The 25,810-nt window shown below is 39.0% G+C and overlaps 1 protein-coding gene across 4 annotated transcripts in view; it reads left to right on the forward strand.

Moving 5' to 3' along the window:
- Positions 1-25,810, forward strand: part of ROR1 (ROR family WNT receptor 1) — a 262,338-nt gene that overhangs the window by 221,103 nt on the left and 15,425 nt on the right. For all 4 annotated transcript variants that reach the window (XM_089515338.1, XM_089515339.1, XM_089515340.1 and 1 more), the window contains exons 5-6: positions 23,063-23,190; positions 24,795-25,112. In XM_089515338.1, coding sequence (XP_089371464.1) covers positions 23,063-23,190; positions 24,795-25,112 — 446 coding nt within the window. The remainder of the gene's footprint in view (positions 1-23,062; positions 23,191-24,794; positions 25,113-25,810) is intronic.

Raw genomic sequence — 25,810 nt, forward strand, 5'->3', positions numbered from 1 at the left:
TTTTAGTGAGAGTGCAGAATAGTGGGAGGTCTTTTTTTCAACTCTGGGTCCTTGCATTGCATCAGAAACAGCTTTTGAAAATCCCTTAAAATTCAAAGGCTGCTTGTTAAAGAGACAACAGTGGAACTGCGGTTTGCAAACATGGACTCACTCTGAGACAGTAATGCGTACATTATTAGCTGGTGCTTTTGCCTTGTCTTAAACTTAAATTACCAATATGACAGCACAGCAACTACATCATTTGGGTTTGCTCCATATTTGTGTTAAAATAGATAAATTTTAAGATAACAGTTCCTCTGATGTGAGAACAGCCTGATGCTAGCCATGCCAAAATCCAGTCCAACAGTCCATTAATGGAGCCAATGATGTAGAAAAAGCAATATATGTTTTGATTCACATCTAAAGTATCTTTCTCATAAACGTAACATTGCTTCATTGTTTTGGTAGCATATAGCCATATTTTCTAAAATAATACTTGGCTGAAGCTGCAGCTGATTTTTTAAATGCACTTGTAAAATACATGTTTTCTATTACTAGGCCACGATAAGAGTTTCCCTTGATATAAACCAGCTTTCTCTCCAACATAAGCCATCAGCTTTTGGACTTGATAAAGTACAACAGCACAAAAATGCTATACTAGATCTTATTAAAACAAGATTTTCCTAAAGAGACGGCTTCTTTGAAGCATCTTTGTAACCTCAGGTAATAATTTTTCCAGTGATAACCCAGATAAATGAAATGATTTAATGCATACAGGTTTATCTTTAGCAATTAACATTGTTAAGAATACCATAAAAATTAACCTTGTCATGCCACTTTTTACAGAAGAGCATCAGCCTCATTGTTTACTATATGTCTGATGGATGGGGTACCTCTTACTTAAAAAAAGAAGAGGAAGAAAGAAAGAAAGAAAGAAAGAAAGAATAGAATGACAAGAAGCATAAAAGATAAAATAAAATATTGTACTTAAAACTTCTGCATACATTATATTAGGAACAAAACTTTTGTTTAAAACTATTACTGTTTTTTTAAATAACTCCTCTCCAAAAAAAATGTGTGAGTAATTATATTTCCAGTGTTTTCCTAGCCCTCTGGAGGATATTGTGGGTGGGGGATACAGGGGTTGTAATTCACTCCTGGTAGCAGAGAGACAACTGACTATGCATTCTATGTGGTGATAGCCAATTAATGCACCAAAATTTGTGCAAGTCACTTGTTAATTGATGCTTTTCCAGTGTTACATAGCACCCTTTCTCCCCATGTTGCTGTCTATTCTGTTATTCAGTAGGATGACTGTATGCAGATGGGTAGATCTGAACCTACACTTTGGTAGGGTATTCTGGATTTATCTTCACTATTGTTATATATTGCAAAGTTATTTTTCAAGCCTCCAGTAATGATAAATCACCTTTTAAATAGGTTGCAGCCCCTCCTCTGTCTTATTTAACTTGAAAAAATAACTGTTTTTCAAAACCAGAAGTGGGCTTCCAGTTGTGTGGCCTTCAGTTTTTTTTCAGGGACAAAGAGGTTTCCCTTGATGACTTCTTTCTTCCACTGGTTACACTGGCTCATACTATCTAAAAAAAAACAACCTTAATATTAATACTATCCCCCCCCCCCCCCGCAGCTGATAAGGAAGAAGACATAACCATAATCCAGTTGTTAATTTTACTAAGAATAGGTTCATTAAATCAACTGGAATTTAGTAGTTCTCACATCTGCAATAGAACCAAAGGAATCTTTTCAGATAACGTTTTGACCCCAAGGAACTTTTTGTATATTTATTGCTTTTTTGTATCAGTTAAAAGGCTACTTTAAATACTACTACCAGCCACTTGAAAGACCTATATCATCTCACACAGCTCTTTGAACACTTATGACCAGTGTCACAATTCCTATGCTGATACATTCTATCCTACCCCTACAATGGTGTAATACTTAAAAACGTGTGGCTTTAATATCAGGTCTTCTGAAGAAGGGGATTCATATCCACAAAAGCTCATGCTAAAATACATCAATTAGTCTTAAGCTGCTGCAAGGTTCCATTGATTCAATTCCACTGATTTCTTTGTTGGGTCTCCACTATCTGAGAATAAAAGAAGAAATAAGTGTGTCACTGAGATCGAAGGTAGATGGAAGGGAAAAGCCAGCTCACTCACTCCTTTTTTTGTGGGGAGAACCTCCTGACCACATGGCCAGCTCCCACAATAGGCCAACAACTGATGCACAGTCAGCACTGCCCCCTTCTTACTATGAGGACAGACCCACAATAATGGAGCAGTTGCAGCTACAAGCTTAGTTGCATGGTTGTTTTTTCTGTTCTGCTGCAAATGCATGCACATGGATGCTCCGCCAGCAGCAGCCAAACACCTCCCCTGTCCTGGCCAACTGCCAGTCCATTGGATGGCCTGTGCAACCGTCTGCTCAACTGCATGATCAATGAACTGCCTGTATTCCCAGTGCTCCCAGTGATGCATTAGCACAGCACACACCTGTCAAGCAATGACATCCCTCCCCACTCCTTGTACAATGGGCCCTTCCTTTACGTGGGATCCCCTGCTTAAGGAGAAATCTGTGTATGCTTGCAAATCATTGCAAACTATGGGGCGCATGCTCATGGATTGTGGCAGCACACACGCCATTACTTTAATAGTCATGTAGCTTCCATGTAAGCTGGAAGCCGCATATAGTGCACCCGCATATGACATGGGTGCACTGTACATATCCCCTTTCTCCCCATGGCCCCTTGTTTGTTAATGTTCTTTATTAAATCCATTTTATTGCTGGTAAATGGCATGTATGTAATAATTTTGTTTCATAGGTTATGCGATGGGTCAATGATGTCACTGACCACTCATGTACTTATGTGATAGATTGTGGGTGGGCAACAAAAAATTGTCTAGCAATGGCACTGGCAGCCACCAGGTCCCTTCCTTCCTTCCACACCAGTAGAGTCCACATGCCAATGTGATAGTTCACTCTTTCCAGCTTGACCTGGAACAATCTAGGACAGTGGTAGCGAACCTATTGCATGCCAGAGATGACACGCGAAGCCGTTTTCCAGGGCATGTGGAGTGTGAGGAAGAGCAGGAACAGCTGCGTGCCTGTTCTTTCCCTTCCCGGCCATCCCAGGCTTTCAGCTGTCTCCAGAAAGGCAGCTGAAGGTCCAGGAGGGTGTGGATGCTGGTAGAGTAGGAACAGGCATGCGCCTATTTCTCTTCTCCCCCCCCCCCCCCGGGCCTTCAGCTGTCTCTGGAGAGGCAGCTTAAAGGCCCAGGATGGTGGGGAGAAGAAGTCCTGCCCCAGAAGTCCTGTCCCTGGAAGGTGGAAGTTCCAACCCCAGAGGGCAGAAGTCCCACCCTGGAAGTCCTCCCCCCTCCCCAGTGCCGGTACACCTTTAAGTTTGGGCACTCGGTCCTTAAAAGGTTTACCATCACTCATCTAGGATTTATTTTGCTTTGGTGTTAGACCACCACCACAACAACAACCAAGGTTTTTTTTAATACATAGGAGTTGAGGGCAGGGGTGGACGGAAAGAAGTATTCTGGAGAAATGTATCTTCATAGTAGATATCTCCCCCTTAAGTCCATTCTCAGCAGCAGGATTCCTAACTATTATTTTTCTCCCCTTACAAGACCTTGGAACCAATGGCCAGAAGCAAACATTATTTGCTAAAAAGGTTTGCACCCAAAACAAAATACTTTTCAACTGTATTCACCAGTGGCTACATATGATGATAGTGTGGTCTTTCTTGTCCTCAAGCACACTGATCATAGCATTCTTTCCCTTTTTTTCACTCTCACTCTTACTGAACTTACTGGTAAAATATAATTTGGTAATTTTGAAGAAAATACGCATATACCCTTGGGTCTGAGTAAGTTCCATTTATGAATACAAAGGCAGGTCTTAATTTTCACCGAAACATATGTTCATAGCTGTTTGTTGCTTTAGGAATCAATTTCTTATCTCAAGAGCAATCTCTCTTTTTCTGACTCCAGTTTAATATAGCTCATGAGATTCTTAAAGCTGACCAATTATTCCCCAATGAATAGCTTCTATTTATATGTGTCTATCAGGAGTGGAATTTATGAAAGACACATAAGTTATGCAATGTAATAATGTTTTCACAGTTGTTAAACCACTCCATCTATTTTAACGAAGAGAAACTGCATATTAGATGTTGGATTCAACAGCTGCCCAAAATGATGTTAGAAAATCAAGACTCTAATCCAAACAAACCTCAGATAATGTAGTGGAAGGAGTCACAAGTTGACTTTTTCTACTTTACATCATTTAATAGATATATAGTGAAAAAGATACTTTGAGCAACTGTTCCATGAATGCCATCAGGATCCAGTAAGTGCTCCCTGCTGGTAGAAAGGCAGAAGAGAGTTATTTATACTCTTCATTTTCAACCCCCAAGCTCTGCTTCTCACACTACTTCAACCCCCACCCAGAACATACATTGTATTACACAATCAGATGTTTTGTCATAATTGTGATACGTGAAATGTCAATATCAAAGGACCAGATGCCTATAACTTTCTTGCCTATAACTTTCTTATTACCGTATATACTTGACTATAAATGAGCCTCAAGGGCAGGGTTGGGGGGGGGGAATTATGAATTTTGATATGACCCGTGGATAAGTCGAGGGGCATGCAATGAAAGAAGTGAAGGACAAAGCAAAGGAAAACAATGCCAACTTACAAAAGTACAGCAGGCATAACTATTTGTACTCATACTAAAGGCTGGATGGATGAAAGAGGAGAAGGGGGTCAATGTTTCTGGGGCAGATTAAACTCTTGCCTTTCCCCAGGGGATGGATGGAGATATATAGATGGATAGATAGATAGATAGAGAGAGAGAGAGAGAGTTATAGTACAGTACTTACATTGACCCATGGATAAGTCGACTCAGTTTTTTGGGGTCAACCTAAATTTCTAGACTAATCATGAGCATATACACAATATTTTATCTTTATGCTCCCTAAAAGTGCTTTTCCAGTAGGCTGTCAATATGATTCTTTTTCTGGCAATTAGTAATATGTGCTGAGTTAAAAATCAGGCAGCATGTATGTATCTTTAAATTTAGTCAATTAACATAGCACACTTTTCATCCAATTGTAAGATTTAGTTAATCTGCTTTTCATCATACTCAAATCCAGAACATTGGCTCACTAAGGGGGTGTTCCCACTTAACTTTTAAATCGCTATATAATACACCGATTGTATTAAAACCGATGTAAAATACCACGCTATTTACCCCGCTTTCCGAAACGGGTTATTTTTCGTTCCCATTCATCCCTATAAACCGGTTTTAATGTTACCGATCGTTCCCATTTAAGAAATAGATCGATGTATTTAGAAGCCGAATTTGCATATAAACCGGTTTTGTGGCTGTCAATCAATCTTCGTCATTGATGACGTAGTATTAACCCGGGTTAACATAACCCGATGTATGTTCGATCTTCGTTCCCATTTATCCAACCGTTATCTTTTTTTTTTTTTTTGGCGCTTTTTTTTGAATGGACCAATAAGGCAGCGCTTAAGTTGTGAAACGTCATGAGCGCTTCTGCCTTTAAAAGTCTGCCCCCCCCCCCGCACAGTTCACTCTCCCTCTTGTGCTAGTGCTTCCTAGCCATGGACCCTCGAGGTGACCTACAACATATTTTTACCATGATTAGCAGCGATGCCTTGGGTCTCAGGAGAGAAGGAGAAGTTTGCAAGGGAGGTTTCTGTTTCACTCCTTGCTTCCCCAAACCGAAGGCAGTGATGGGATTTATATTCCCATCACTTCTCAGGATGGAAGGAGGGAAGGAGAAGTTTGCAAGGGAGGTTTCTGTTTCACTCCCTGTCAGGGGAAGCCAGGAATCAACCTCCCTACAATCCCCCATGGCAGGAGAGTCAAGAAGGGCATGGAGGAGGATGTCAGCCGGCAGCCATTGGTGCTGCAGGATTACATGCTCCAGTCCAGCCTGTCATGAAGAACGCAGATAAGGAGAGAGACCCAATCCACTCCCAACCAGTGCAGGAAAACAAACCCTCAAACCCCCAGAAAAAGCCAAAGTCTCTCAGAGAATTGCTTCGAGAGTTGCGAAACACCATCTGGAAGTAGCTTCGTACACTAGGATTTAGCAGACAGGAGTTAGACAGAAAGCCCAATGCACAAGAACAGAAATGCCCCCCTTTTCCCTGGGAAAAAGAACCCAAGCCTTGGAAACCTTTCCAACCAGCCATGCATCCTTCCCAGCCCTGAAATGACAGAAGAGGTCCAAACTGGGATGGTACTGGACGATGCAGCCACTGGAAAGGACCAAGAGACAGGTCACACTGTCTCAGCTCTTATCAGTCCTCACCACCAGGCAAACGAAGCTCTCCCTATAAAATCAGTTCAGGATTGGCCTGAACTGCCAGTTGTGAATTTGTCTGATGCTGTTCTGTTTTGTGGCAGGTAGTTTAAAAGAGCCCTCCTCCTTGGAAAGGAGATAGCTCAGAAGTCTTACTTTGTTCCAAGTCCTGTTGACACATTTTGTGACAGAGTTGTGGATTGGCTTTTGCTTGTAGTTTTATAGTTTTCTTCCTTTGTCCCAAATCTGAGAATAGTGGTGCTATTTTAGAAGGGACAACACATAGTTTGGTTTCTTTAGGGTGCACAAACCCTGTAGACAAAGAAACTTTAGCATTTCTTTAAGTTAGCATCTGTACTTAGTGGTACTTAGAAGGAAACTACGTCTTGTTTCTCTTTCACTGGCTGGTCAGCCCTGAATTCCTTTGTAGCACAGCAAGTCCTGAGGCTGGGCAAGGCAGATCTTAACCCTTGGAATGCCAGCTGAGTGGAGCTAACATAGTTAGGGAATTACAGGTCCCATCATCCCTTTGTGATAGTTTGCTGGCTGCAGGCTTTCAACAGCCCAACCTGTACGAAGGCAGCGATGGGATTTATATTCCCATCACTTCTCAGGAGGGAAGAAGGGAAGGAGAAGTTTGCAAGGGAGGTTTCTGTTTCACTCCTTGCTTCCCCAAACCGAAGGCAGCGATGGGATTTATATTCCCATCACTTCTCAGGAAGGAAGGAGGGAAGGAGAAGTTTGCAAGGGAGGTTTCTGTTTCACTCCTTGTTCCCCAAACCGAAGGCAGTGATGGGATTTATATTCCCATCACTTCTCAGGAGGGAAGAAGGGAAGGAGAAGTTTGCAAGGGAGGTTTCTGTTTCACTCCTTGTTCCCCAAACCGAAGGCAGTGATGGGATTTATATTTCCATTTATATTTCCCTCTGGATTTAATATTCCCAGAAGTTTGCAAGGGTTTTCCAAGTATTTGTGTAAAGCTGGTATTTCTATGTGCATGCTATTAAGAAAATGGTTTTTATTAAGAAATTAATGTTGCTTTTCATATTGTTTAGAAATAATAACTTTTTATTATTCATAGCATAATTCCACTTCTGCCCGTAAATTGTTAACTCCACAAAATAGAATTAGGTCAAATATTTGGCAGATGTACATAAGCACTACACTAGTTTACACAATGTGATACTATTTTAAGACTACATTTCACATACATTGTTAAGGGTTACAAATTGCTAATATTTAACACATATCTGTTACTAACCCTATCTTTACTGCTGAATAGAATATTATGGAGAAAAGGGAACAGGTTTCCGAATAATTCTTTGTGACCTTACTTTGGACGCTGGTACCATAATGCTACTAGTACCTGGGTCATTCTCATCAATGTGCACCACACATTCTTTATCACCAAGCTCAATCAAATCCTGCTTGTGTCTCACTACCCTGATTTCTTTAGTTTGCAATTTTGAACAAGCCTCCTTATAGGTTGACGAGAGATCTTTCAGAACAGAAATAAGCTCCATAAAATTTGAATTAGTTTTATCCAAAAACATTTTATTCCACTGCATCTCTTTCCTCAGTCGATCATCATTGTTCACACAATTTCTCGCAACTAGTTGTTTCCTGCTTTCAAAAGGCTTCAAAGATGCAATTTTGCGGGCAGCGTCGGTTGCTGAAATAAGCAGAAAAAAATTTCTTTAGATAGTGAATTCCTGCATGGAAACACACACTATCAGAACTTTTCCCCAGTCTTGGCTTATCTGATGTATGGGTTCTTTCAGGCTTGCAAAATGTCACTAGAGAGGGAATTCCTGCATGGAAGATCATGCATGCCTCTAACAAAACCATGTTCCTGCATTCTAAGGTCACTCACTAAAAGCGAGTCCCCTGGGGTGGCTAGACTGCTGACCATGAGAGGCTTGCCATCCTTCCTATTGTCCTGCAGGAAGTAGTGCATGGCAGATTCCAAGGGAGCAGCTGGACTGCCACCTTGCAAAATGTCACTAGAGAGGGAATTCCTGCATGGAAGATCATGCATGCCTCTAACAAAACCATGTTTGTTACTGAGCTGGGCATCCACGATGGAAAGGCCAATTCAATGGCAGATATTTGAAAGTTGCCAAGAACACTGTCATTAGAGAGGGAGTTTATATTTCCATCTGGCTTTAATATTCCCTGGATGTAATATTCCCATTTATATTTCCATCTGAATTTAATATTCCCTGGATGTAATATTCCCATTTATATTTCCATCTGGATATAACATTCCCTGGATGTAATATTCCCATCTATATTTTCCCTGGATATAATATTCCCATTTATATTTCCATCTGGATTTAATATTCCCATCTATATTTTCCCTGGATATAATATTCCCATCTATATTTTCCCTGGATATAATATTCCCATCTATATTTCCATCTGGATTTAATATTCCCATCTATATTTTCCCTGGATATAATATTCCCATCTATATTTCCATCTGGATTTAATATCCCCATCTATATTTTCCCTGGATATAATATTCCCATCTATATTTCCATCTGGATTTAATATTCCCATCTATATTTTCCCTGGATATAACATTCCCATTTATATTTCCTTCTGGATTTAATATTCCCATTTATATTTTCCCTGGATATAATATTCCCATCTATATTTCCCTGGATTTAATATCCCCATCTATATTTTCCCTGGATATAATATTCCCATCTATATTTCCCTGGATTTAATATCCCCATCTATATTTTCCCTGGATATAATATTCCCATCTATATTTCCCTGGATTTAATATTCCCATCTATATTTTCCCTGGATATAATATTCCCATCTATATTTTCCCTGGATATAATATTCCCATCTATATTTCCCTGGATTTAATATTCCCATCTATATTTTCCCTGGATATAATATTCCCATCTATATTTCCCTGGATTTAATATTCCCATCTATATTTTCCCTGGATATAATATTCCCATCTATATTTTCCCTGGATATAATATTCCCATTTATATTTCCATCTGGATTTAATATTCCCATCTATATTTTCCCTGGATATAATATTCCCATTTATATTTCCATCTGGATTTAATATTCCCATCTATATTTTCCCTGGATATAATATTCCCATCTATATTTTCCCTGGATATAATATTCCCATTTATATTTCCATCTGGATTTAATATTCCCATCTATATTTTCCCTGGATATAATATTCCCATCTATATTTCCCTGGATTTAATATTCCCATCTATATTTTCCCTGGATATAATATTCCCATTTATATTTCCTTCTGGATTTAATATTCCCATTTATATTTTCCCTGGATATAATATTCCCATCTATCCCTGGATATAATATTCCCATCTATATTTCCATCTGGATTTAATATTCCCATCTATATTTTCCCTGGATATAATATTCCCATCTATATTTCCCTGGATTTAATATTCCCATCTATATTTCCCTGGATTTAATATTCCCATCTATATTTTCCCTGGATATAATATTCCCATCTATATTTCCCTGGATTTAATATTCCCATCTATATTTTCCCTGGATATAATATTCCCATCTATATTTTCCCTGGATATAATATTCCCATCAGTATTTCCATCTGGATTTAATATTCCCATCTATATTTTCCCTGGATATAATATTCCCATCTATATTTCCCTGGATTTAATATTCCCATCTATATTTTCCCTGGATATAATATTCCCATCTATATTTCCCTGGATTTAATATTCCCATATATATTTCCACACACACTCACAAACACACATATGCCCACCCTCAGAAGAAAAGGCTAGATAGATGTATGTATATGTATATGTGTGTGTATGTGTGTGTGTATATATATATATATATATATATATACACACACACACACACACACACACATTGGCTTTTCTTCGGAGGGTAGTGGAAATATGTGTCCAGGTAATCTCATACATGTGCCATCTGTGAAGGTCACTGGGCAAGTCACACTCTCTCAGCCTCAAGGGAAGGGTTAGGTTTAGGCCCTGGCTCAGTGCAATAATAATAATAATAATAATAATAATAATAATAATAATAATAATATTTATTTGTGTACCGCCCTCTGGCAAACCAAACCGGGCGGTTAACAACAGTAAAATATAAAATATGACAATTAAAAACCCTTTATCCGTCCCCCCCTTAAGACAGTATTAAATAGTATTTAATAGGGAATCCTGAGAAAGGTAGTTTATTGTGGCTCCAGACATGTTCACAGAATTCCATAGCACTGAACAGGGGCCGTTACAGCAGTCCTGGATTATTTGTGCAGTGTGTTTTGGGCACTGATGCTGTAACTGCAAAGACATGACAAAATTTAGTAAACCTGAGCAAAATTCAAGACATTACCAAACAAAACCTTACAACACAATTATTTCCTTACCTTCAGAACACAATCTCCGCAGACAAAGGGGGCAATGAGGAAAATGGCGACGGCCACGACGGATGGAGGACAAGGCAAGGCCAGCCCCTCGCGCTCAGCTCCTCCCATACAGGCAACCCGAATCACGGAAAATCGTTCCCATTTAAAAATAGATCAATTCCTATCCCGAATTAAGGGAAAGTCCTAGGATCGACCCTTCTATTTTTTTAACCTGCGTTAAAGGCATTTAATGCGGTTTAAAAAAAGAAGCGAGATAGGAATCGATTTCAAATGGGAACGCATGCGGGGCGCTCTAGAACCGTTCTAGGTTTAAATCGGGTTCAAATGGGCACGCTACTTCCTGAATTCGCTTCGTAACCCGCGTTATACCCCAGTGGAAACGGCCCCTAAGAGTGATATATATTGAAACATATAACCATAATCACATGTTTTTATATTACCTTTTTTTAAACCATGCCAATGGTAATACTGATGAAAATGTAGATAATCTCTTGAAGAGGTGAAATCACATATTTCGTTCCATGTTCTGCTAATCAGATATTCACTTCAGAAAACAGCCCATATCATTTACGAGTAGTGCACAGGCTCTTTTTGCCAGGAGCAGAAGAAAGTCTAGCAACACAAAGGTGTGTTTACTTTTAGAGGCTTGGTTTCCATGGATAACCTGCCTTTGTTTGTAAAAAACACATGATTTGGCTTTTCTTTAGCAGGGAAAAAAATAGGAGGGCATCAGTATAATACTATATGTGTTCTCATTCTGATGAAACATAAATAAAAACAATTATGTATATATAAAGTTGTAACTTTAAAAGATAAGGAGCACTGAGTCTGGAATCAGAATACTTTTCTCTGGCACAGAACAGACTGCCCGTTTACGGTGGTCCGGGGCCAATTTTAGGGTTCTGGAGCACACAACATCCACACACTCCAGAACCCTAACACGTATGGACAACGCCATCTTTATGTGGCGCGCGTGTATGATGCCAGCCCAGTGTCGCGTCCACACCTCTGTGCGCTGTGCTTGCATCATTGAGGCATCACAGTGCACCAATGGCTGACTGATGATGTTGTCCCCGCACACCAAAAAGAACCCGGTCCAGAGGGACGCCATGTGGCTTGGCTGCTGCAGCGTCCCTCTGGAGGGAAACTGGGCATCTCCAGCCTGTTTTTTTGGGGCAGTCTGGAGAGCCCCTCTGTTTCAAGACTCCACATTTTCATACAAGGCAAACCACAGACAGAGAAGAACCCTATTAAGACATTCTTAAAATGGGCAAAACTCATCAAGAGAGATGGGACAGGACCATGCCCAATAGCCCTCCTTCTGACACTGTGCCACCACACTGTGCCTACTCCCTATCACATCCCAGGGATCCATGTATATAAATGCAGAACCTTTCATGATTGGACTTCTGAACTGCATGGAAGCATTTGTGTGTATGCAGCATGCAAAGAGCTTCCTGCCACAAGCATTCATTCTACATATGGATGCCTGAGAATGAATTGATAATACCTGGTGCATTCCATTAGCTATTGTATGTTTACAATATAGTCCCTAGTTCCTCTTCCTTTCCTGAACCCAGCTTGGACCTCTGGGATTTCTCTCTCTGTGTGTGGTTGGACTCATGGCAACCCTGTGGATGAGACATCTCCAACACCCACTGTCCTCCACTGCTCTGCTTGGGTCCTGTGAATTCAGGTCCGTGACCACTCTGATTCAGTCAATCCTTCTTTCTACTGCCCTCTACCTTTCGTATCGTTGTTGTCTTTTCTAGTGAGTTGTGCCTTCTCTTGATGTGGCCAAAGAGCCTCAATTTGATTATCTTGGCTTCCAGGGAGAGTTCTGGCTTGATCTGTTCAAGGGTCCCATTTATTTGTTTTTTTGGCTGTCTACATTATACTCCACACAATTCTCTAGCACCACATCTCAAATGAGTTGATTTTCTTCTTACTGGCTTTCTTCACTTTCCAGCTCTTGCATCCACATGTGGTAATGGGGAATATAGTGGCTTGGATGATTCTAACTTTGGTATTTAGCTGTATATCTTTACTCTTCAGGATCTTTTCTAGCTCTTTCATAGCTGCCCTTCCCATTCCTAATCATCTTCTGATTTCTTGATTGTAGTCTCAATGTTTGATCCAAGGTACAGGAACTCTTTAATTATTTTGATTTCTTCATTGTCTAGGCTGAATTTATGTAGTTGCTTTAATTTTGTTTTCTTTACGTTCAGCATTATGTTCAGACTACCTTTGCACTTTCTTCTTTGACCTTTTTTTGTAATTGTTCCAAGTCTGTGATATTTTCCACTAGTGATATGGTGTCATCAACATACCTTAGGTTGTGAGTGTTCCTTCCTCCTATCTTCACTCCTTCTTCTAATCTGGCTCTTTGTATAATATTTTCAGCATACAAGTTGAACAAATAAAGTAATAGGATAGGTAATAGCCTATCAACTCTTTATAATAAGCTAATAGATTGATGTCCCTTCTTTCCCCAGAAGTGGATCCAAGACAGTTTCCCAAAATTAAAACAGATACAAATAAAGCACATTATCATTAAAAAAACACACAAAAATGAATTAAAATTAAACTGCCAATATAATTAAAGACTATCTATTCATTTAATGCATCTGTCTTACTGCCTCTCAGCCTACTAGAAGCCCTGAGGTGATGAACAACAGGTAGACCATTTAAAACATGAAATACATAAATGAAAATATTTTAAAACAGACTACAAACTCTTCTTTAAAATAGTTTTAAAACCACAGTCAGTTAAAAACACCCAGCCTAGCCATGCCTAATTTTAAGGGCTGCAAGCCAAGCAAAACAGAACAGCCTTAGCTGCTTGCCAGAAACTCTAGAGATTAAGCCAGCCAGACTTCCCTTGGGAGGCAGTTCCACAGCCAAGGTGTTGCTACAGCGAATATGCTGTCACATATACCCACCAGTCTAGCCTCACAGGGTGGGACACGAAACAGGGCCTTGGCTGAAGACCTCAGATTTCAAACAGGATCATATGGGAAGAGACAGTCTTTGAGATATCTTATCCCCATGCTGTTTAGAAGACATCCGTTAAAATGAAATAAAAACAGCGCTGCATGCTTTTAAAACTCCTTTCCGTACAAATGATCATTTCTCAAAAGTCTGTTGAAATAAATAAGCCTCCACCTGCTAAGAGAATAACAAGGTGAGAGACAGTCTAGCTTCCCTGGGAAGGGATTCCAGAGTCTGTACTGTAGGGCTGCATCTGCACTGCAGAAATAATGTAGTTTGATGTAGCTTTAACTGCAATTGCTCAGTGTTATGGAATTCTGGGATTCGTTGTTTTGTAAAATATTTAGCTTTCTCGGCCATACCACAACAAACTGGAAATCCCAGAATTCCACAGCACTGAGCCACGGCAGTTAAATCAGTGTTAATCTGTAACAATTTTGCAATTTAGAGGAAGCATCTTTCTTAACTACATGAAGACACTTGTAAGCTTCTATCTTGGTTGAGGGGTTTTTTATGTTCTTTGGTTTTGGTTTGCTATTTTTGTTTTTGTCTTGTTTTTATGACTGATCAGTAATCATAATGAAGCTGACCATCTGCATGAAGTAAATTCTAGCAGAACCAAGTCACTAAATTTTTCTAGCTTCTGATGCTGACTAAGCCATTTCCGTCTTTTTCAAATGGTACTAATTTTTAAGCTGTTACAGTTATCTCTTCATTTCTATTGTTTTTAAATTTGTTGACTATTAATTATCAGGTTTTTTTTCCCTTAAAACAAGGCGATAATAAATAATTGAATAAATAGTTTATACCATTTGAGATCTGGTGCCTGAGTTTTCTTGATTTTCTTCTCCCTCTTCCTTGCCTTTACTTTTTGTGTTGTGTCTTTTTAGGCTGTAAACCTAAACTCCATCACTGCCTTCTCTTTCTTGAACTATGGACCCTATCACACAGAGGAAAATTAGAAGTTTGAACAGGGTTTATGTTGTGAAAATCGCACAATTACTATTAAATCGTGATTAAGATTTTCACACACAGCGGTCACTATCCCGGGAATGACCAGGGCATAACCAGGCAATAAACAGCAACAAAACATTCATGGGATTTTCCCATGAATGATTTGTTGCTGTTTATTGCCTGGTTATTCACAGGTTAATAGCACTTTAATCACTTTTCAATGTGATATCGTGTGAAAATCTTAATTGCAAATGTGTGATTTTCATGGGATAATCTCCGCTTATACTTCCAGTGGGCCCCATGTGATATGTCAATCACCTCAAAAGCCTTTCCAGCTGTAAAGCTGGAAAAGAATGAATAAATAAATGAATAAATATCACATAAATAAAAGTAAAGACATTATTTTACTATGGTACATGTAATTTACTTGTATGGTTGTAGCTATGTTTCTATTCTTTTCTAGAAAAAGTAATAGTATATATCAGAGGTGGGCAAAAGGCACCCAGGATTGTTTTTGTGTGCCCCCCCCCCCCCAGTGTCCCCTAGAAGAAGAAGATTTATATACTTTTTTTTTTCAAAAGCAAAACATTTTTTGCTCCTGCTCTGGGACCACCAGGAGTAAAAAAAAAAATGTTTTGCCCCCAAATGTTCCAAAATGTCCACTAGAGATTGTGTGGTGCATATACACCACATTTGCAGGCCCCTTGAAACAATTTAGATTCATGTTTTGAAACCCAAAACATGATGAAAATGCCCTCATAATCCCGAGAAGCATTTAGGGGCCCTTTTGTGTAGGAGAAGAAATGTAGGAGCAGGTGCAGCCCATCAACAGCACTTTGGGAGTAATGCAGCCCCCAGCCTTTCACAGTTGCCCACCCTTGATATATATGATTCAAAGCTTGCTAAGGAAAACTGTTAGAGAGATATGGAACCTTTTTTTAAAAAAAAACAACCTAGATGAGTTTTTTGTTATGTCACTTGTTGTTCACCTGGCTTTCCCATGAATAGAGAGGCTGTTCATATATGCCAAGTTGGCTTCATTAATGTCAGCAGTACAGGCAATATTTAAGTTATAACTAACCCATTACACATATGGAACTAGGAGAACAGAATAATAGGTCAGATTTTGTATATAAAGAACTACTGTCTGAGTAAGGATTGTATAGGATCTAAGTAGGTGCTTTGGGATTTGGTACAATGTGTATGTTCATGTAGATCATTCAAGGGAATTGGAAGAGGTAAAAGGTATCCTGTTCTCTCCCTCATAAGCTAAAGAATGTTCAAAGCTCATACTCTGTTGAAGTGTGCATGTAATGATTCCTACTTATGACAAAGAATATATACATGTATGGTTTTTCTCTGGAGAATATCTGCTTCCTGATCCAGTGTGTCAGATAAATAGATTGTGTATGTGGGAAAACACAGAACTGTTTTTACAAAGGAGGACCTCAGATACTTTAAACCTACTTTTCTTATGCTAAGAAATGAGGAGAGGTGGCTGTCTGGGTGGCCAACAAAGATACAACAGTTTGATTGTGAACTTCTTTCACTTCATCACTGTTATAAAGCTCATGTTAAAAAGGTATCAGGTGTCAGCTAAAAGGGAATTTGGTAGAGCAGTGGTTTTTAAAATAACCTGAGGGCTAAAACATAGCTAGTTCCAGAAGGGAAGTTCTTTCGTCTCATCTTTCAATTTAATTGGGACTTCCTGGGCTGAAAACTGAGTGTGAGTGTCCGGTACACTCTGTTAGTAATACTAGTGCCAGCTGTATTTTAAATACATGCATTGTAAAATCAGTGATCATTGAATATATGAATGGCATCATTGCTTCTTGCTACTAATAAGAATAAGAAAAGAGAGTGTATTTGTTAAGCAGAAACAGAGCTTTAATTAGTACTTAAATAAATCCACCTAAAACTGTACAGAGCAACAAGGCTTTAATAAATGGATAAATAAATCCACAATAGCAGTCCAAAATGTGCATGATGATGACAATGACAACGATGATATTTATATCCCACTTTCTCCCAAAGAAACTGGAACATGAAGTGGCTTGAAAACTTTTTTAAAATACAATTAAAAACAGTAAATTAAGCAGACAAAACAAATGTGTAGATATCAGTTAGTTTTGCATAATCTTGGTTTCATCACTGAGGGAGCTGTTTGTAACCACAGAAGTGCAATTTAGTTTCTCTAGCTTTTCTGAGGTTTCCAGTTAATGCCCTACATGCTTCCACATGTTATGGGCCATCATAATCCGGGCTGATGGGGAGGTGAAGATGGTATCAGGCACAAATTATGGGTGCCTGGTGGTCCAGAAGAGGGATCCTCAAGATCCAACTATGTTGCATATGTTTTTGTCTTTCTCAGCATTATTTGACGATTGTTGTTGATCTAATTGGTGAATTTCAAAAAATAATGATACACAAAAATTTAGTGTTGCAAGTGAGCAAAGGGACACCGTAGCACCAGCAAGTGGGGGGAAGAGGATGGAAGGGGCAGGTATGCAGGTGACAATGGAAGAGGTTACTGTTAAAATGGAGGAGGAGGATCAGCACCTCCATCTCCAGGGTCCAGACAATTTGCTGTACCTAAAAGAGCAGGTCCAGTGGTGCCCCTGCCTCCATTGTCGCCCCTCTCCTTCACTATCACAGCATCATTCTCATGAGGAGAGCAGCACCATGGTAGTGAGAAAAGGGGGGCTGCACATGGTCCTCTCCTTTGCTACTGTGGCATCTTTCTCCACACTACATACTTCCTTCCCCAGTCCAAAAATTTGCACTATAGCTTGCTGCCCTATCCTTTGCTGCTGCTGTGTTGGTGTGGAGGAGGCCCCTGCTGTCACAACAAAACCATGAGGGGTGCACTTGCCAATCCTCACCCCACAGCAGGAGGAGGCCCAGCCATGTGCCATCCCTCTTCTGGGGTGTTACCCAGGGCAGACCATACCCCTCTGCACCCTCTGGTGATGCCACTGAGCAGGTCCAAACATCTCCTGGTTGGTCTGGATTGGACTCTGAGGGGCATGTGACATGGGAAGTGGTCATCCTCAGTCAAAGAGTAAGATTTGCCAGGTGGTGAGAGAGTGATAATTATAAGTGGCAACTTGTTCTTGCCTGCCTAGAAAGATTTGGGGGACTGTGGGGAAACAACTAAATTTCTGGGGACTGAATTTTCATCAGGGACTTTACCTCTTCTCAGCATCTGTGACTGTAAGAATTAAAAGCTTTTTCAGTTTCATTTCTAGCTATTATTGTACATTTGACTTGTGTTGATTGTGTTCTTAATGAAAGCTGAAATTCTCAGAATGTAAATTTTTGCACCTGAATTTTTAATTCCATATGCACATGGTGCCTCTGCAAGCACATGGATAGTGAGTAGAATAGGTAATCTGTTGATTCTTGTGTTATATATTTATGTATTTTTATATATAGACCTATCTTTATCTGAAGTTTGGAATGTTAGCCACCTTCCAAGATAAATCTAAATAGCTCTGTCAAAGAGAACATGAATTGCAATAGTTTCCTACAATTTTCATAACTGTAAGAATATGAATTGTAGTTTATATTGAAAAATGATGTAAAAAAGCTGCCAAGAAATATCCAAGCAGTATTACCAGCACTGTTTCATAACCAGTCACAGCTGCTGTTGATCTGACAGCAGCTACCATGGTTTTTGCCTATCCTCCATACAGAGTTGAGCTTCTAAAAAGGAAGTCATTACGGCAACCTCTTTAATCTACAAATATGGAGACTGTTTCAGAGGTCTTGGTTTGGCCTATTTTCACTCTCTGCCCAGAGTTTATATTCTCTTGAATTGTTGGCAGCATAGCAGCCGGGTGATAGTTAGATGTTGGTATTTTGTGTGCAAAAATCTGGACCACAGATGTTTCGTACACAGGCGTTTCCATCTTTCTTTCACTGAATCTATACATTCAGAAGTGAATTTTTCTTTGCAGCCTTTTAGTTTCCTGAAATGAAGGATATATGCATTTAAAATAGCAAAGGGTGGCAAGGTAAAACTTGCAGTAATTGCTTACTATCTCTCTGCCAAGAGATTAATGTCATAAGTAATGCATTTTTATTTGGCTCACAAAATCATTCAGCCTACTCTGTTAACCACACTTTCACTAGCAAGAAACAGATCAGAATCCACCAGTGCCATTTATCTTTGCAAACGCCTGTCTTCTTTCTGACTTGGAAATGTCAAGTTACATTTTCTGGATATTGTCAAGGACCTTGTAATGCATAATGATTAAGCTGCTGTCATCAAATCCATTAGAAACTTTAAGGTTACAATTATTATGGAATACTTAATTATTTCAAATTGCAACTTAACATCACAGTCCATAAAACATTTACTTGTAAGTCATGATCCAAATATATTTAACAGTAGAATGAACTGAAAGAAAGAAATTGACAGCATTAGTTTTCATAGACTTCAGTCTACTTCCTCAGATGCATTTGAAAGTAAACTGAAGTCTATGAAAGTTCATGCTGCCAATTTCTTTCTTTCAGTCTCAAAGGTGCCACAAGACCTCTCTACGTACTGATTCTGCAAACTAACACGGTTATATCAGTAGAATGAACTGTCCAAGTTCTATGTGAAAAAACTGGTTTTCTTTAGTTGTTACATAAAAGTATCATATGACCAATTTCATCACATCTACATAACATCATTATAGCTCTTTGATTATATTCATTTGCTTGTTGCCTCAGATTACTGACATGAAAGCACCTACATGGTCACATCTAACAGAACCAGAAACAAGAGGAGTTACTTTTTTGGATTACAACTCTCAGGGATTTGGGGAATTATATTGCCAAAAAGTAACTTTTTCCAGGTTTTGGATAGCTTTAGTTAATGAGAGAAGAATTCATATGGAACTGTTCACAATAGCCTTGGCAGCAACTGTAACCCAGGATCCAGTCCTCGGTCACTTCTCTGCGACCCTTGATATCGAATTAATATCAAACAGGGAGGTTGCCAGTAAGCAGCCAAAAGGGGGCTCCCCAGTACAAGAAACTAGCCATACCACATTGGAATATCCAGATGGCTAAGCATGGGAGAAGACCAAGGCATTTAGCCATTATGGGATTTATCAAGATCAGAATTAGCATAATCCCTACACTAAGGGAATAGTGGTGGTGAGCTGGATTTGTTTGTTTGCATACAGCAGACAAAGGGAGTTTCCTTCTGGGAATGAAACTTTTTCTCTGAGGACATTCATGCCAATTGTCCAAACATTGTTGCATATTGCACCCCATTTTTCTCCCTGGGAAAGTCACTAAGCCTTTCAGCTCCTGAAACATTGCCCTCAGGACACAATTCTTGCTATAAATACATGTGCCACTAGCAAATCAGTCTAGTTTGGAGCTGGACAGAACCTCTCCTCAATTTCAGCTGGACAGTCAGTAGCTGGCCAACCCCTGTGCCTCAGGCGGCTACCAAGCCTTCTTCATTCCAATAACCCTGCAATTGGAGCTTCAGATCAGTACCGTATTTCCTCCTAGCCATCCGTAATTCACTATTACTGACTACCTTTGCATTGTTAATTCTTTTGTATGTGAGTGAAAGAGCGTGCTTGTGAATGTAAATTCCATTTTTTTGTTTTCTTTTAATTAAATTAATTTGGACACTGCTTCTAGAGTTCTCTGAGTTTGCATTCGTTATACAAGGGTCGAGAGTCGGGCTTTCCGTTACCAAAGCTTTCTCTCTGCTTCCCATTGAGCTAAATCAATTTCCCCATAAAATACAACTTGTGGGTGCCCTGTCAGGACCTCCTACAATTTAGGTAGCAACCACAGATTGGATAAACTTTTGCAGGTTTCTAAGGTGACTCTGGAATCTACTTTCTAATGTATTCAGGCTACTAGTGGCCAGATTGTGTTAGTGAGATATAACCACATAGAGTAGCGTATTTGGGTCTATTTTTCTTTTTGGACAGGGCACAAGAAGCTATTCCTTAGGTCTTTGAGCCCAGTCCAAATCTTTCCCAGACAGCAAATGTCAATCCCAGCTCCTTAGCTGGACAAAGGATGCAGGCAAAGGAAGAAATTTCTAGGATGAAGAAGGGGAAGTAAAAGGAGATTGTACTTCATGCTTGAATACATTCTTTCTGTCTTTCCCCCCTCTGAGCCAAGACCACCTACTTCTTCCCCCATCCCTTACTTATAGGAAATAGTATAATTTCCAGGGCTTGATTGCTGCTGGGACAGCAGGAGGTACACAGAACTCCATGGGCACCACCTGCTTGATGTAGCATCTTGACTAAGGCCACCTGCATTTTTGTTTGTTTGTTTCTTTGACATAGTTCCATGTTGATCTTTGAAATTTTACTTTCTGATGAGCTTGTATGAGAAATATTTCCTTGGGGAACATATTTCTATATTCACATTTGAGGTGGAAGTATATGTAACAATCTAGGGTCATCTGTTGATCTGTATGTATTTTGGAAAATGTACTTTCTTTTCACAGGCAGATTTTTTTCTGGATTTGTTGTATATATAATTCCACAAAAAGAAGTTGTCTGTGTGCAAATTATTACAATCAAACCTTGAAATGAATGGTGGCCAGTGTGAAAGTAGACGTTCATATGTTTGACAACAATGGGACATAAGTGTAACCAGCACTGGAAAAAGTTCTTATTTTAGACTAAAGCTTCCAGAATCAACCAACGCACATGGGTATGGTGGCAGAGTGATACTGGAAGCTGTAGTCTTAAAAAGAAACATTTCTGGGCTTTGGTTACAACTAACGTTCTTTTCTACTGCTTTTCTACCCATGTAACTGATTACTCACAAGTCCAGAATTTTAAAACGTTGAACAGCAGACCCAATTTATCTCATAAGAACCTACCCCCTCCTCCAATGTATATCAGGAAAATATAAAACATTATCCCTTTTCTTATTCAGTACTGAAAATTCTGTCACAGTTCATTATTTGTGCAAAAAGTCCCTTTGCTGGGGCAAGTCCAGAGGCTGGTGCCTACCTCACAACTAGTCGTAAAAGATCATTTGCTGCTGAACTTGGGAGGTGCAACAGCATAACAGTGATTAATATAATTAGGCTTTTCTTAATTGGGTCTGCCTACATTGATATGCAAGGAGGACAAAAGCCTGTTGAATTCTTCTTTATTGGTGAACGTTTTCAAATGATTATTATTTGAATTCATTCTGTGTATTCATCACATAAGCCAAAGTATTAAACATTCCAAGACTTTCAGCATCTGTAATTTGAGGCAACAGAAGGTTGTTCTAGCTTCAGATATTATTGTTTACATACACTACATATTTGCTTCCCAAGTCCAAAACTTTGCACTATAGCATGCTTCCTCACCACAGAGGAGCATTAGGAAAAGCAATTCAGAGAAAAGCTGCAAAATGGAGTGTCTGAAGCTTTCCCGCAACACTTCCCTACTTTACAATGTCATTTTGCAAGGTTTAGGCCTCACAGAAGGAAATTGGATTGTTTGGTTTAACCTAGTATGTAGTGGAAAAAGAATAGAAATATTATAGAAATGGGATAAAGGAACACATTAGTTGGTAAAAAGGTCTTGCTATTTTGAGCGAACTGAAGGATGTTTCTGCCCAAGCTAGTCATACATGAGGACTTTGTTTATGTATTGTTCCATGCTGCGTAATCCACATTACTCATTGCACAACAATGTACAAATTCCTACAATTCTGTAAATTTGTATTAAGTAATTATGCAGAATACAAGTGTTGGTTATTACCTTTAAAGCCCTACATGGCTTGGGCCCGAGTTGCTTGAGGGAACGCCTCTCCCTTCACAATCCGCCCCACACCCTTAGAACAACGGGGAAATTGCTACTCGAACATCTTAAGGTGAGACTGGCAACAACCCATCAAAGAGCCTATACAGCAATAGCGCCTACTCTTTGGAATGCACTCCCAGAAGAGATCCGCCTTAGCGGCACATTGGAAGCCTTTAAAAAGGCATTGAAAACCTATCTCTTCCAGCAAGCATACCCTCCCAACTCACTGTAGAGAAAGTATCCCCCAATTAGATTAATGATATTTCATAGCTGTTTTTAGATAATTTTATTGAATAATTGTAACCGCAACTGAATGTTTTTAACTGTTTTTATACTGTATGTGATTATTTTGTAGATGTGCACCATTTTGATCTCGAGGAAAAGCGGTATAAAAATAAACAGTTTATTATTATTTATTAGTATAACTATAGCTGTTCTGATCACCATCTTTATAGATGATGACCACCAACTTTGAATTTATCCTTATGGACTGCATCCGGTATATGTTATAATTCTGTGAATGATAACAGTAATACTAATGAGTTATGTATTGTGCATATTTGGTTTCAGTGATGAATATGAAGAAGATGGATTTTGCCAGCCATACAGAGGAATTGCATGTGCAAGATTTATTGGAAACCGAACCATCTATATGGAGTCTCTTCATATGCAGGGTGAAATAGAAAATCAGATTACTGGTAATTAAAGATTTTTCCCCTTCAGTTTTAAATGAGATAGTCATCATTATGGACCATTGCATAGTTTAGGGTATAGCAAACTCACTGTAGGTTTAATATACTTAATGTACTCTTATATTAATATACTTAATGTACTTGTACTCTTCATTTTTTCATGTTCAATAGAACTTACAGTATTTACAACAATTGTATTTATGCATCTTATTTATTTATTAATATTTATTTATTTATGGTATTTATACCCCGCCCTTCAGCCCTAAAGGCTATCAGAGTGGCTTACAATTATTATTTTTATTTAGACGGTTCCCTGCCCTCAGGCTTACAATCTAAAAGACACGACACAATGGAGAAAGGAATGGTGGTGGGAAAGGGGATGAGATCTAGTGGTTATTCTCTCCCTCTGAGGCCTGGACCAAGGCAGATGGAGGGAGGGCTCTTCTTCTTCAGGCTAGCCCTGATGGAGCTGGGCCTGCCTGTTCACTCCCTCGCAGGCTGGAAGATGACAGTTATGGAGGGAGGAGCCTCTTTCTTCAGGCTACTTTCTTGCCTACTTTTCTGTATACTTAACTGTTTATAAATATATTCTGAACATGAAAATCTGCATAGCTTTACAAATTTTCAAAACACTACCATAAACATGAAATTGTACAATTTGTGTTTCAGAAAGTCCTTGTGGACCCCAAACCATATATTTTGTTCTGCTAATTACTTAACAATTACTAAAACAACTGGTTGTTTTAGCTCCACACAAATATTCAAAACACAACAGAGTCATTGATAGACTGCATTTAGTATGGCAATTGTCAAGCTTGTCGAATATGATGGTGAGGGTAAAAAAGGAACCATTCTTCTTTCCAAGAAAATTTCCAATTTTTACGGATTCTTTTTGTTCTGCGACAGAACCACGTGGTTTGGCCGCTGCGGCTCCCTCGCAGAGCAAACCAAGGCAGCGGGAGACCACCCTTTTTGGGCGGTCTGTATCCCACCTTAGTTCCCGTTGTTGTTGTTGTTGTTGTTGTTTGGAGTGGTGAATTTCCTTCTCTCCTCTGTTACCCAGTTTGGGTATCCTTCCCTTGGAGGTCCAGTTGGCACCAGCATTGATCTCTTTTAGGCACCATATTAAGACCTAGTTTTTTTCTTTATTTTTTATTATTCAATTGTATTGTTTTATTGTAAGTGGGTGGGTTTGTGGGATATTGTGTTTTATTGTATTTTAATATTCTTTTAATGTTTTTAGCCACCTCAATCTAATTGGAGAGGCAGGGTATAAATAAAATTTTATTATTTATTATTGTTACCATTATTAAAAGCCTTTGGAGGTCAATCCTTACTCTTTAAATTGCATATATACAAAATTTTAACTGTTTTAGCCTTTTCTGCTAGTTTAATCTGGTGATTTACTTAATGTCTTTTGTTGCTATTGAAATTATTATCTGTATTTTTTTTAAACTGTTTATATTGTTTTACTTCTGTGCTGCTCTGAGATTTCATGATAAAGGTCAGGAGAGAGAGAGAGAAAGTCAGAACATGAGCAAGTATGATGGTACTGATTTACCACTGCACATCACATTGTCTGAATTCTTTGGTGTGTGTGTGTATTGCAGCTGCCTTCACCATGATTGGAACCTCCAGTCATTTATCTGATAAATGTTCCCAGTTTGCTATTCCTTCTCTGTGCCATTACGCTTTCCCATATTGTGATGAGACCTCTTCAGTTGCAAAGCCACGAGATCTGTGCCGTGATGAATGTGAAATTCTAGAAAATGTCCTTTGCCAAACTGAGTACATCTTTGCAAGATCCAACCCGATGATTTTGATGCGTTTAAAGCTGCCTAATTGTGAAGATCTTCCACAACCTGATAGCCCTGAAGCTATAAATTGTATCCGCATTGGCATTCCTATGGCAGACCCAATCAATAAGAGTAAGTGACTTGATGTCAACTTGATATCTTGCATATGAATTATCTGTTCCATCAGAAGGTGCTTGCTACAATCTCTAAATCTCATGAAGAATTGATTATACACTTTGTAAACTAAAAAGTCAATATTTTCAGGTTACTCACTTGTTGAGAACACCAGCTTGCTTTTCCAAAATCCATCTTACAAAGACAGTTTTCCATTTTGTCTGGATTTAGTTTGCTGGTGGTATATCTAGTATACCAGCAATTTATTCCAAATCATGCCATTATTTGTGCTGCTCTTACAGTGGTTAACATCTAGTACCCAAAGCTTTACTCATTAAACTATTCACTAACACTTCCTTTAAAGTAAGTGGTACTAACTGTAAATAAAGACTTCTTAAAAGGCAAAAGGTTACTATGCACTGCCTGTGTGTTACATTAGTTGGCCTAGCTTCAAGCACTGAATTCATGGTAGATCAGAGACTGATTAGAGTGAATGTAATGTCAAATGGCTTTATTTCCAAGATAGCTCAATAACAATTGAGTTTCACAGTTTCCCTTCACTTTCATGCTACAGTAAGGGATTCATTTCAAAGGTTTCTTGGTAGAGTTGAGTTATTTGTATTTTAATCTAAAAAATATTTGGTATAAGTTGTTTCTTGTTACTGAAACCTAACCTTAAATTCTTCCCAGAAATATGGATAACTAGCACGTCCAGA

Source organism: Sceloporus occidentalis, unplaced genomic scaffold (genome assembly GCF_023333645.1).
Source record: "Sceloporus occidentalis isolate IW3139 unplaced genomic scaffold, rSceOcc1.0.p SCAF_3, whole genome shotgun sequence".
Taxonomy (NCBI): domain Eukaryota; kingdom Metazoa; phylum Chordata; class Lepidosauria; order Squamata; family Phrynosomatidae; genus Sceloporus; species Sceloporus occidentalis.